This window comes from Ursus arctos, unplaced genomic scaffold (genome assembly GCF_023065955.2).
Source record: "Ursus arctos isolate Adak ecotype North America unplaced genomic scaffold, UrsArc2.0 scaffold_26, whole genome shotgun sequence".
In the NCBI taxonomy this organism is placed as follows: domain Eukaryota; kingdom Metazoa; phylum Chordata; class Mammalia; order Carnivora; family Ursidae; genus Ursus; species Ursus arctos.
This window is the reverse complement of record NW_026622941.1, coordinates 3,444,064-3,457,977: the sequence shown is the minus strand read 5'-3', so window position 1 is coordinate 3,457,977 and position 13,914 is coordinate 3,444,064. Positions and strand designations below refer to the sequence as shown.

The following is a 13,914-nucleotide window of genomic DNA, read 5'->3' as shown; positions in this document are numbered from 1 at the left end:
CAAAGGCAAAAAACTACAGAGCCAGAAAGCAAATCAGGTGTTTATCTGGGTTCGGGGATACGAACAGGAACCAACTACAACCAAACACAAAGGAACTTTCTGGGCTGATGGAAATATTCTAAAACTGAGCTTTGGCAATTACTGCATAAATGTGTAATTTATTAAAGCTTACTGTGTATTTACAATGACTGAATTCTACAGTATGCAAATTGTAACCTCAATAAAGCTGTTAATACACGAAACCAAGAGGAGGAATTTTTCAGAAAGCTTAAGTTATGAGAATTTATTTTAAATAAATAAGAACACATCCTTCATTCCCATTAGCCTTTATCTTGTAAACCACCAAAATCAGCTGCAATTTTTAAACCACATCTTGCTACCCCAAATTTTGGTACCTGGAGAAATCTTTTTAACTGGCTATGCTTAGCGAACTGCTAACTGCTAACAAATAACATTCATATTTGGCAGACTGGATTTAACCACCCCTAAAAAAAAAAAAAAAAAAAAAAAGATGCATCTCACCATAAGGCTGACACCAGACTGGAAAAGTTCATATGGGTAGAGAATTCTTTCATAATGTGACTTCAAAAGAGACCCAGTTCCTTTTCCCGGCAGATATCCCAAGCGACTACCCACTTTAGACCATTTTTTCTCTTTTGTGACCATTTCAAAACCTCCTTTGCTGGCAACAATCTGAAAAGAAAGTAAAAATTATTTAGAGAAAGCAAGCAGATTCATGTATTCTGACTCTATATCTTCCCTGCTAAACAGAAAAATTATTCTGAGCTTAGAATTCTAATTTCCTTTCCACAAATATCTGACAAAATTCAAACGTGTCAACATTTAAAGTTTGAAATAAAGAATGATTTTCAGAGGGGCGCCTGGGTGGCTCAGTCATTAAGCATCTGCCTTTTGGGGCGCCTGGGTGGCACAGCGGTTAAGCGTCTGCCTTCGGCTCAGGGCGTGATCCCGGTGTTATGGGATCGAGCCCCACATCAGGCTCGTCGGCTATGAGCCTGCTTCTTCCTCTCCCACTCCCCCTGCTTGTGTTCCCTCTCTCGCTGGCTGTCTCTATCTCTGTCAAATAAATAAATAAAATCTTTAAAAAAAAAAAAAAAAAAAGCATCTGCCTTTAGCTCAGGGCAAGATCCCAGAGTCCTGGGATCAAGCCCCACATCGGGCTCCTCCACTGGGATCCTGCTTCTTCCTCTCCCACTCCCCCCACTTGTGTTCCCTCTCTCTCTGGCTGTCTCTCTCTCTGTCAAAAAAAAAAAAAAAAAAAAAAAAAGAATGATTTTCGGAAGTTTTAAACTCCACTATTTAATGTTAATGTGCCTATTTTCAATGAACTAAGCATTCAAAAACATTTAATGAATTTACACTTTGTACATATACACCTTGAGAAAACTAAACAGATTTATATACTCAATATCCCAAGGAACTCAAAATATAAGAATTAAAAACAACAAAAATAAACATAAGCATAAATATAAGTTATATAGTATAAAATGAACATAAATCCTGAAATTGGGAAATGTACCAAATACCTTATAGAATTTTAACAAAAATGTCAAGGAAACAATGGATTCAGAGGCCATTTTGGAAAAGGCTATAATTTTTCAAAAGGAGTTTTACATGGAAGGTTATGAAGGAATGATGGGAAGAGATCAGATTACGGCGGAAGACTTACTAGAAAATATAGTACAGAATGTATTAATGTACATTCAGTTAAGATAAATTGGACAATTTGGTTGAATGCTCACATCAAACCAGGCGCTATATAGAATATACATATATCAAGGTTCCCTATCTTCTAGAAATTGATACTGTACATCTCTCACACTTTAAAATATAGGCAGTCGGGGCGCCTGGGTGGCACAGCGGTTAAGCGTCTGCCTTCGGCTCAGGGCGTGATCCCGGCGTTCTGGGATCGAGCCCCACATCAGGCTCTTCCGCTATGAGCCTGCTTCTTCCTCTCCCACTCCCCCTGCTTGTGTTCCCTCTCTCGCTGGCTGTCTCTATCTCTGTCGAATAAAATAAAATCTTTAAAAAAAAAATAAATAAAATAAAATATAGGCAGTCTTCCGCTAACTGATGATAAAATAAAAAGGACTGTGACATAGCTATTTGAAGTCAAAAAATTTTTCTTGAGTGTACACTACTGTTATTTCTCTGTATCAAAAAAAGTAAGAGACTGGTGCCTGGCTGGCTCAGTCGGCGGAGCATGTAACTTGAACTCAGGGCTGCGAGTTCAAGTCCCACACTGGGCATAAAGCTTACTTTAAAAAAAAAAAGGTTAAAAGAAAAATTAGGGGCGCCTGGGTGGCACAGTCGTTAAGCGTCTACCTTCAGCTCAGGGCGTGATCCCGGCGTTATGGAATCAAGCCCCACATCAGGCTCCTCAGCTATGAGCCTGCTTCTTCCTCTCCCACTCCCCCTGCTTGTGTTCCCTCTCTCGCTGGCTGTCTCTATCTCTGTTTATTAAATAAATAAAATCTTTAAAAAAAAAAAAAGAAAAAAATTAAACATAGAATTACATGACTCAACAATTCCACCCAAAAAAACTGAAAACAGGGATTTAAACAGATACTTGCAAACCAATGTTCACAGCAGCATTACTCACAATAGTCAGTCAAATGGTGGAAACAACTCAAAGCCCATCAAGAGATGAATGAATAAACAAAATCTGATATATGCATGTAATGGAATATTAACCAGCCTTAAAAAGGAATGAAACTGACGCATGCAACAACATGGATCCTTGAAAACATTATGCTCAAACGCAAAAAGATGAATATTACATGATTCCACTTCTATGAAATACCTAGAATAAACAAATTTATAGAGAGAGGAAGTAGAATAGAGGATTTACCAGGGGCCTGAAGGGAGAGGGAAAGTTCTGGAAATGAAAAGTAGTGATGGTTGTACAACATTCTGAATGTACTTAATGCCATTAAACTGTACACTTAAAAAAATGGTTCACTGTTATAGTATGCATATTTTACCAATTTTTTATAAAAAGGTTAAGAATATGGACTGTGGAGCCAGATTTCCAGAGTTCGAATCTCAGGTCCACTACTTAACTGTGTGACCTTGGGCAAGTTACGTCATAATTTGCACTTCGGAGCCCTCGCTATTATTAAAATATTAATAATTTAACAGCACTTACACTTCATTATGAGGCAGTTGTGAAGATAAATGAGATAAAACATGAAAAGCACCAGGACAAAATAAGCAGTGCGTCAACACTAGCAGTATTATAATGTCTGTGTGTGTGGGCAAGTGGGAGTGCATGCTACAAATAAATGAACGTTTTCAGCTCTTGTACTCTACGATGCTCTTATAGGCAAAGATGAACCTATACCAAAACAAAATTTCCCTCTGCTGAAATATGTGAAAGCTTGGTGGGAACACATAAGTTCATGTGCACAAAAGCTAAACATATCTCTAATTCTTTAGCTTCTTTCAGCACGTCTTCAGACAAGCCATCTCTGTTTAAAAAGGTTAGCCAGGGGAAAATTATGAAGAGAAAAAAGTTGATTTTTCCAATGTTGTAGTGTAGAGGAAAACACAATGAGGGTGTTTTAAGGGCTGTCTGGAAGCAAGTGCGTGAATCAGGATGCCTTTCATTCGCATCTTTCCAGTGCTTCTGTACTGTCAGGTACTGTTCTGGGTGCTTGAGATACATCGGTGAATAAAACAAAGACCTTTGCCCTCATGGTGCTTACATTCCAGCAGGAAAAACAGGCAGTAAACAAAGTATGTAAAATTTAAAGTGATAAATCCGATAGAAGAAACTTTAAAAAACAGTTAAAAGACCTCACAAGTAGCAGAGTGAGGATTTAACCGAAGTATTAAACGGTTACAAAAAACTTCATTATAAAGGTGAAATTTCAGCAAAAACTCCTTCAAGGTGAAGCAGTTACCCAAGCAGATATACAGGGCATAGTCAGAGCTAGAGCCCCATGTTAGAAGCATACTTCAAATGTTTGAGGAACAATAAGGAAGCCAATGTGGTTGAAGCAAGTGGGGAGGAGTCCGAAAGGAAACAGAAGCTCTCTTAGTAATCTTCATTATACAATACATTTTTCACCATTATATACTACTCTGGATTGTATGCAAAGCACTTTAAGCTAAATTTCCATTAGAAATGATATATCTGCATGGATCCAGTCATGCTGCCCTACCCAGTCAAGATGCTTAATGACATGCAGCTGTGAAAATGACAGCCAGCACAGGGTATGGCTAAGAAGTAAGATAAAACTGTCTCACAAAGAAATCAACATTGTGACTCTGGCTTCGTACATACAACACTTTAACGATCTAACAGGGCCTGAAACTATAAAAACATACGAAACTTAACACTTGTTTTTCTTCAGCTGACAGATTCAAGAATTATCATGTTATAATTTCAAAATATAAAACCATTTACTCCAAACATTTTGCCATGAAATATATCACACCATTATCACTAGAAAAATATCACTTATAAGCCATGCCCTATAAAAAGATACATGGCATGCAAAGATAAACTGAACAAAATAAAATGGAAACAAGCCACTAATCAAAACTTGACCAAAGAATAATGTCAATCAAGGCCAAATTTCCATCCAGTGTAAAACTAAGTCTGGCCAGTAGGAGACAAACTTAACAGACATAAAGTAGTAGTAGTCTTCTACTTAAAAGCTCCTTCTCAAGCCCCGGCTGAAAAACAGTAAAGGAACAAAAAGGAATAGGACCAAGAGAAAGCAGATACAGAAGTGATTCTAGCAGGCAGTAACTAAAACCAACCAAGCACCTTCAATAGAAGAAAGCCAAGGAGAAGATTTTCCAGTAGAGCCTGGAAAGGCCTAAGAAATGAAAGCAGCAGTCCCTTTAAAATCAGGGATGGCGGGGCGCCTGGGTGGCTCAGTCGGTTAAGAATCTGCCTTTGGCTCAGGTCATGATCCCAGGGTCCTGGGAGAGAGCCCTAAGTTGGGCTCCTTGCTCAGTTGGGGAGCCTGTTTTTCTTTCTCCCTCTGTCTGCCGCTCCCCCTGCTTAGGCTCTCTCTTTTGCTCTCTGTCAAATACATAAATAAAATCTTAAAAAAATAAAATAAAATAAAATCAGAGATGGCAATAAACAGAGAACAGGACTGGCTGAAAATCTGTATGAAGGCAATTAGAAGTCCTCCAGTCAGCACAGCCAGGCAACTACTGCTCTCCAACCACAGGACAAGACTAGAGATTTACTCTCAGGAGAATCTGAAAAGAAAAGACTAACTTAAGAGAAATAGGTAAACAAACTATAGCATCAGTCTAATACTCTAATAGTCTTACATCAAGTTATTGGTCTAACATCCAACTGATAAAAGTTCAGAAAAAAAAGATAAGTGGAAGACATTATCAAAGAATACAAAAAATACTAGAAATGTTGTAAGACCTCAGAGACATGAGTTCAGGTAAGAAAAGTTATCAAGTGGGGAGGAGGGTGGAGGGATGGGGTGGCTGGGTGATGGACACTGGGGAGGGTATGTATTGTGTGGAGCACTGGGTGTTGTGTAAGACGGATGAATCACAAACCTATACCCCTGAAACAAATAATGCATTATATGTTACTTAAAAAAAAAAAAATTAAACATACATGCCTGAGTGCCTATACCAAGTGAAAAAAAAGAAGAAAAAGAAGAAGTTAGCAAGTGCAATAAAAGTATTAAATGAGATAGCGGACATTCTCTCCTCAGAAGTGGTTTCATAGGGGCGCCTGGGTAGCGCAGTCGTTAAAGCGTCTGCCTTTGGCTCAGGGCGTGATCCCGGCGTTCCGGGATCGAGTCCCACATCGGGCTCCTCTGCTGGGAGCCTGCTTCTTCCTCTCCCACTCCCCCTGCTTGTGTTCCCTCTCTCGCTGGCTGTCTCTATCTCTGTCAAATAAATAAAATCTTTAAAAAAAAAAAAAAAAAAAGAAGTGGTTTCATAGAGAAGGGTATCAGGAAGGCTATGAAGAAGGCAGTAGTTTGGGTATAAATGGAGGAAGACAAAATGGCACATTACATGGAGCTAAGCTTGGATCTGAGATCAAGGGCTACCAAAATTTTGCTTTTGCCTGGAGAGGTCTCCTACACAGTTGTGCCACTGAGAAAGACAGCAAAAAGACGAAAGTCTTAGAATCATTGACTAGAACAATTCACAAATTCCCCTATGATCACCCTGCTTACAATAAACTTCATGAAGACTTAGACAAAAACAAAAGGTAAATTTAAAAAGCTTTGTTCATTATTAAATGTTCAGTTGGACTTTAAAATTAGTGAAGGTTCCAGACTTTCAAGGATAAGAGGTGAGCAAAGATGAAACATCAAGGAACAGATGTCCATCTGTTAAGTGCTTAAAAATGTGATAAAAAGCAAAACAATAAGTAAGTAAATAAACATGTATGTATACAATGAAAATAAACACATACCAATGCATATACAACTGAAATCTCAAGGCACTGGGAATAAAGATTAGATTCTACATCTTCAAGAAAAAGAAAAGCCACATAGGAAGGAACAAGAATTAGTATAGCATCGTTCTTCTCAACAGCAACAGTGAAGGCTGAAAGATTACGGAGTAAAGCTTTCAAAATACTAAAGGAAATCAATTTACAATTTAATTTAGGCTTCTAAACCCCACCAAACTACCACTAAAGTGTAAGAGTAGAACACTTAGATAAGCAAAATATTTACATTCTATTTATCTTCTTGTTCATGAAACTAATAGGAAAAAAATGCTTCACCAAACCAGAAGGAAACCAAGTAATATGAAGACTTGAAATAAGGGGAGAGGCGAAGGGAATTCCCAGAATGAAAACAGCAAAAGGAGATTCCAAGCTGACAGCTGACCTTAAAAAACAAGATCTGGATTGGAGCAGAAAAAAGAACTCCAGAGAAATGGCTCCAAGAAGAAAATGGAACTGATAAATTACCTGACAGGTAAAGCATAGGGACAGATTTATACTGCTGTTGGAAAATCTGAAAATAAATTTTTGATGGTTACGACGAAAACTCAGAAAATGAAAACAGGGAGAGAGATTATTAACTCCAAGGAAAATAAAAATTGGTAAAAGGAAAACAATCATAGCACACTATAAGGCTCAGGTACAAATAATATTGGTATTTACAGTCACAGTAATAATTTTTGATTAATTAAAAATTGATCTGGGACACTTGGCTGGCTCAGTTCATGGAGCAAGCAACTCTTGATTTGGGGGTTGTAAGTTGGAACCCCATGTTGGGGGTAGAGATTACTTAAAAATAAAATCTTTAAAAAACATTTTTGATCTAACTACACTAGAATGGAACAGGTAGTATGTAAGGATTTGGGTTTCTTACACCCACTCTCCACATCTAATAGTAGAAAATCAGTGTATAATATTTAAAACTGAAAAGTGAAGAACTAGCATGAGCATATTATTTGGAAATACAAACATCTATGTCAGAAACAGCTAAAACAATTGAAAGTAATTAGTTCTGAGGACTGGGAAGGGGAGTAGAGAGGTGGAGAGGAAGAATCTTGGTTTTCATTTTAAGCCTTATATTTTAAAAAGTATTACACTGACCAAAAAAAAGTTTTTAAGGGCTAGAATGAATGTTCCTTGCTGCACTGATCATAAACCAGTAATTGTTAATGTAAAACTTCATTAAATTATAGACATCTCAAGTAACACTTGTTATTAAAAATAATAAGACCATGTGATAATTTAATCAACACAGGAAACCATCAAAATGAGTACTGAATGACTGAGACTGAGAACTGAAAATTTGCTTCCCATTATAAAGTAGTGGAAAGCAAAGTGTTTCAAAATCATGTCTATAATAACACCAACTCCAGACATGCTCACCAGCCGTCAGCTAAATACAATCTTTTTTTAAATTTTAGTATAAAATTCAATATAAAATTTTTAGAGCATTCTGACCTGACACTAAATTTAGAATGTATTACAGAAAGTAACTTAATATGTTTGTCTGGTCTTTCCTTGAAAGTGAAATCTCCAAAATTAACTCTGTAAGTTGAATAACATTTTATTCCAAAACAGTAACTATCAATCAGAAGATACCACACAGAAAAAGATACTTTGCAAAATTCCTCAGATAATCAAGCTATCTTCACTCACAAGTCAGAAGGTTCATAAATTTTTATTATTTTATTAACAAAACATGTTTTCAAGGTATGCTGTTGCAGGTCAGTTAGTTCCTTTCACATTAGGAAATACAATGTTACAAAGTTAACACAAGTTTAGGCAAAAATTAGTCTAAACTCTTCACCCGTAAGTTTTCAAGCCCTTATTCATTCTGGATAATGCTGGTTTCAGTTAACCATTAACACTCCTTACAGATTAATACAACTGATACATATTACACATGAGAATGGTGAGTAACATGAATCACTTTTAATATAACAAATTTTCAATTAAGAAGTAGAAAAAAGATGACAAAGTCAACATAAAACATTATACACTCAACACAAGGTAATATGAATAGATTGGTATCATTCCTTTTGCATATTGTTTATCACAGAGCCTACTAATCTGTGTCATTAAATACATTAAATCTTATAATAAATTATAAAATAATTTTAAAGATAACTTTGAAATCTGTCATTTACATTTATTCATGCTTGCATTTCATTGTCAAACAAATCCTGCACAGGAAACAATGTTTTTCATCAAGTTTATTGTAAATTCCTAATGTCACAGATTCACTAGCCTCTGTTCCAATTTCTAAACCAATACAATGGGTGCCTGGGTGGCTCGGCTGGTTAAGCATCTGCCTTCGGCTCAGGTCATGATCCGGGGATCCTGGAATGGAGCCCCACGTCGGGCTCCCTGCTCAGTGGGAGCCTGCTTCTCCCTCTCCTCCCTGCTTCTGCTCTCTCTCACTATCTCTGTCACTATCTGTCTCTCTCTCAAATAAATATATAAAATCTTAAAAAAAAAAAAGACTACCAAAGTCTTTTTAAAAAAATAAACAAATAAAAAAATAAACCAAGTGCAAGCCTCACCTTGCTCAAAGCATACAGATCCAGGATTTTTCTCTCCACCACTGGAATCTTCAAAGTAGATCCTTGGAGTTCCCAAAATTTTGCTAACTGATCCAAGAAGTCCAGTCTCACTCTGGTCATTGCCTAAGATTATTAAAAAACAGAAATCAGAAATAGGAATTAAGTTATGATTGAAAATAAATGAGTTTTACTTAACAAAGGTACTCATTTCTCTAAAGAAATCCAAAGACTTCATTATTACTTAGTCCAACCCTGTAAAATAAGGCAATAATAAAGAAACACAATACTTCTTAATAAACTTTATTCACTAAGGCAAAAAAGTCACTCTAATATATTAGAAATGTTCTATTTTATCAACCAAAGCAATTTTTTTGTAAAAGTTGGCTTAACTTTAAGCTAACCAGAAAATTTAGTAAATTGGATTATTCTGTCTCTAAGCATTCTATCATTTCATCCGTAGAAAATATGCCTACCTCAGGTACACCAATTCTCCACCCCACTGATATTAAGATCCTTCATGTATCTAATTACAAGAAACTAAAGGAAAAAAAGGATTAAAATCTCAGAAAATAAATGTTTCAGAAGCATCAAGGGAAAAAAGAAACTTCACTATGATATATTAAGCCTCAGCTAGCTAAGATTTCTCTATTATACTCTGAAACACTTTTCTACCACACTGAAGTATCTTCCCATAACCCGGCAGAGAGGAAAAACAGCAATATTTAAACAGACTTCAATCTAGAAAATTTAGAAGCAACTAGTAATATTTAAAGAGAGATGTTAATAAATCGGATTAACAGTCCTGGAAAAGTTCTGTTAAAGCTAAAAATAATCTTTGAAAACCTTTGCTAAACTATTAAACCTACTTTTCAAAGACCCCAAGAGACAGAATCTTCCAACATTAACATAAAATTTTAGTAGAATAGTTAAGTGCTGAAGAAAGTAGAACTTAGAATTTCAGGTCTCAAAATTAAAAAAAAAAAGAATTTCAGGTCTCTGCAAGTATGCATTGGGTATTTCCACTATGAAAAACATAGCTAGAGATAGTTTCCCATAGTCCCAGTTAAGTGGAAAAACTGTTAACAACTACTTTTTACAATTTTTTTTAATCAGAAACTTCCTTCCATTCAGGAGCACCTGGGTGGCTCAGTCAGTTAAGCGACCAACTCTTGATCTCAGCCCAGGTCTTGATTTCAAGGTTGTGGGTTCAAGCCCCGTGTAGGGCTCCACCCCCAAAGCGGATCCTACTTAATTTAAAAAAAGAAAGAAAGACAGACAAAGGAAAAAAAAGAAAAGAAAAAGAACTTCCTTCCATTCAATCCCAACTAACATTAATTCTAAGCCCTGGTACATGAGTTGCTCAACGTTCTCTACTAGAACCCTTACATTAAGAATGAATCAGGAGGCAGAAATCCCGATATAGCACTCACCTCAAGTTCATTCAGGCGCTGGACTCTGGGAGTGAAACGAAAACTTTTTACTTCACATGCAAATGGAGGTTGCCAATCCTAAATAGAAATATATATATATATATAAACATACTGATGTATAATCAAAGAATGCATTATTCATTCCCTTAATTTAAGACATAAATAGCCATAAATCATAATGAAGACAAGTTAACTTTGAGTGTTTTTCATTGTAGAAACAGAAAGAGTAATATTTTTAGGTGAGATATTTTTAATATTACTTATCTCCAGAACTCCTCTCTCATGTTCTACTATTAAAATTATTTTATCTATAAATCCTCCTCAAATTTCACCAGTCCCATTATTTGTAAGCCACAATTATGCTTTCCCCAATTACTCAAGTGGAATGCAGTGAACTCATGTATCACAACACAGTGTCTAATAAACATCTAAGTTTACCAAATTAAAAACAAAACAGAATTTGAAAGAAACTAAAAAGGGTAAAATTGAAGATTAAAAAGTAATTTTTTAAAGTACTCATATAATTGGTTAATATCTTTTTTATTCATGTGTAATGTGACACAGCACTTTACAGTCTATGTTACATAAATGTTTTGTTCAATGCCTGGTTTCTCAGCACCCAAATATTTGGGGGGAAAAAAAAAGGGAAGCAAATCCACAGAACAAGGGCAATTTCCATATTGGAGTTGTGGTACTACTGACATGAGATAGCACAATTCAAGCAGGGTTCTAGAAAACATATTTTGATTTGGCCTAATAGTAAATCTACTTAAAAATGTGAGAAGTAGTCAAAAAAAATGTTTATCTTGGAAACTAAAGCACTTCACCAATACTGAAATTAAATTCTGCTTATAAATAAGATTTATTTTTAATAATAATATAACATACAAAGAGAAGGCATATTATTTCAATCTCTTTTTAGTAATAAAAGGCACATATATACACTTTTTTTTACCTAAAGGAACCCTGATTACAATTTCTTATTCATAAAGGCAACAGAGTAGATGAAAATACGGTTTAGAAAAAACTTCAGTGCTTAAAAGTTTTGCCAGTATTAGGCAATTTTGATAGCTAAACAGTTAAATGAAGCTTTAGGAGGATGGCAATGCATATACCATCACTCATCATAGCAATCAGCTTTTAATCTTTTGCCTGTGATTAATAGTTTATAAATCTTAATCAAATTCATTAAGCACAAACAGGTTTACCTGCATGTCTGGGTTTCAGAATCAAAGAGACTGATCTAGGTTCAAAATCTACCTAGCCACACACCCAAGATCATACATTTGATAAGTTATATAACTTATTCAGACTTGTCTCATCTGTAAAATGAGATGCTGTTTACCCACTAGGACTTCAAAGAATATTAAGTGAAATAATCTATGGGTGTTAAATTAGCTCCTCCTCTTCCCTCCTATCTTAAGCTCTTTCTACGCTCTATGGTGCACACCACTGTAGTAGTCAGTGGTGAGAGCAGACACTTTTTCAAATGCAACACGGAAAACAGTACTTGATCTTTTATTCTTATAACTAGTAGACAAAACTAGTTTTGCAAGGTGTCCCTTTAAGAAGCACCAAAGGCAATAGTTCACAAACTTTAATGTGCATTAAGCATCATCAAGAGTGAGTGAGAGAGTACGTGCTAGAAAAGCACATTCTAGAACTTCAACATCCAGAAATGTATTCTAAGTCTGAAAAGGGGCCTAGAGATCTGCACTTTTAACAAGCATCTGGTTGAGCCTTGTGCAAGAGGACCAGGAACAGCATTTGGAAAACGATGGTCTTACGGGTAAAGAAAAAAAAACCCTTTTGACCTTGAGCAAATCACTCAACCTCTTGGGGCACTAATTCCCACAAAAGGGTAGTATCTTCTTTCCTTGCCTTAAAGATTGAGGATTATAAAAAACACACAGGCAAACACTTATCTGCAATAATTGCAATTCATAAATATTTGAACCTTGGTTCCTTATGTCAAAAGATTTAACGTTTTCTTCCACCTCTATTGTTGACTAATTCCTCTTAAACCACCAAATTCTAAAATGAATGCTGCTCCTTCTCTTCCCCTGGGAAGACTTTTTCATTGCGGCAAGAGTCTAGGGTTCTTGTTTGGTAATACCGTCCTAGGGGACAACTAGATCTCAGATTACCGTTTAAGAAACCTTATCCTTGAGATGAGGCCTGCAAATATTTAATAAATTAGGCATCAGTAGAACTTGGATTAAAAAAAATAGTTACTATAGCACCATAATGAGAGAGCACAGTACACGAGGGTAACATGTCATGTCCTAACACTTCAAACACCTTCTCGGCCGAAGAAAGGCCTGAAGTCTTTTGTTACCCTTGCCTACAATCAAAGGAGAAAAAAGTACCAGCTCCCAAGTTCTAGGCGGAAAGGCCCCTGGGACACCACTCTCGCGTTCAGTCGAGCCTACCACAGAAGCCTGCAAGAGAAACCAAGGCAAGAACATCCAGAAACTTAGCTACTAGTTGTTGAGAAACGAGAGAGTAAATATGAAAGGGCAGAAGGACCGGAAAAGTAAAGCTAAAGCACTCTCCCTTCCCTCTCTCCTCGGTCTCCGGTACCTTGGGCGGTCGGATTTTGCAGATGCCGGTTTTCTCCGCCAGAGGCCGGATGCGGCCGATAAAGCTGAGCGGGTCCGTGAACTCCTCCCAGCTGGGCTCAAAGACTGGGCACTCGGGAGGTGGCACAAACTCCGCCGCATAGCCCCCCGGCCCCGCGCCTGCCATGGCAATACCCGGGGCCCCCCTGGGCGGGGGGGGGGGGGGGCGGGAAGAACAGGTGGAGAAAGGCTGGCTGAAGCCCACCGAACCCTCTCACGTCTCCTGACACGGGCCGAAGCTCATCTTCTCGGACAAGAACCGCTCAACACAGGAACCCCACAATCGCTTCCTCTTCTCGTTTGTTATTGTTTCCTTCGGGGTTTTTCCTCTCTGGGTCAGGACTTTTCCGGAAGTTAACGTACTGTCAAATCCCTCCGCCACCACAGAAACAGAATTCCTCCGCAGCAACGCGACTCCTCGTCGTAGGACCTTCCTTCTTTCTCTCTTTGCCGGCAGCCGGGTGTGGTTTCTAGTCTCCTCGTCTGCGAAAGTTCCGCGCTGTCCGACGACTTCAAGTGGCACACCCCGGAGGTCCCACGAGCTCTCCTTTAGGAAAGAGAGCGCTGAGAGGAAAGCAGCCGGGGCTAAGGGGAACGCACTCTTCCGGCGCGGAGGAATGTGTAATGCCTCAGAGGGCAGAGGTTCTGCTTCCGGTGAGGAGGGTTCTGTTCCCCTTTGTGTATAAATGACACGAAAACAAACCCGGCCAGTTCTAGGAGGTACTATCTCGCTAGCTGGGTACCGACGCTTCTTTTGACCTACCTGTCTTTTTCCATGTAACTAACTTTAACGGCATCTGCCTCTTCTTTCTTTAGTCTGTTAGTATCCCCTCTGAATACTCTCGCTC

The 13,914-nt window shown here is 37.6% G+C and overlaps 1 protein-coding gene across 1 annotated transcript in view; it reads right to left on the bottom strand.

The window, feature by feature from the left end:
• The window catches only part of KDM5A (lysine demethylase 5A), a 97,010-nt gene extending 83,327 nt beyond the window's left edge, over window positions 1–13,683 (bottom strand). The window contains exons 1-4 of the mRNA XM_026502703.4: window positions 13,029–13,683; window positions 10,446–10,523; window positions 9,016–9,138; window positions 523–693 (exon numbers count right to left, since the gene is read on the bottom strand). Coding sequence (XP_026358488.2) covers window positions 523–693; window positions 9,016–9,138; window positions 10,446–10,523; window positions 13,029–13,193 — 537 coding nt within the window. The 5' untranslated portion in view covers window positions 13,194–13,683. The remainder of the gene's footprint in view (window positions 1–522; window positions 694–9,015; window positions 9,139–10,445; window positions 10,524–13,028) is intronic.
• Between the last annotated feature and the right edge of the window lie 231 nt (window positions 13,684–13,914).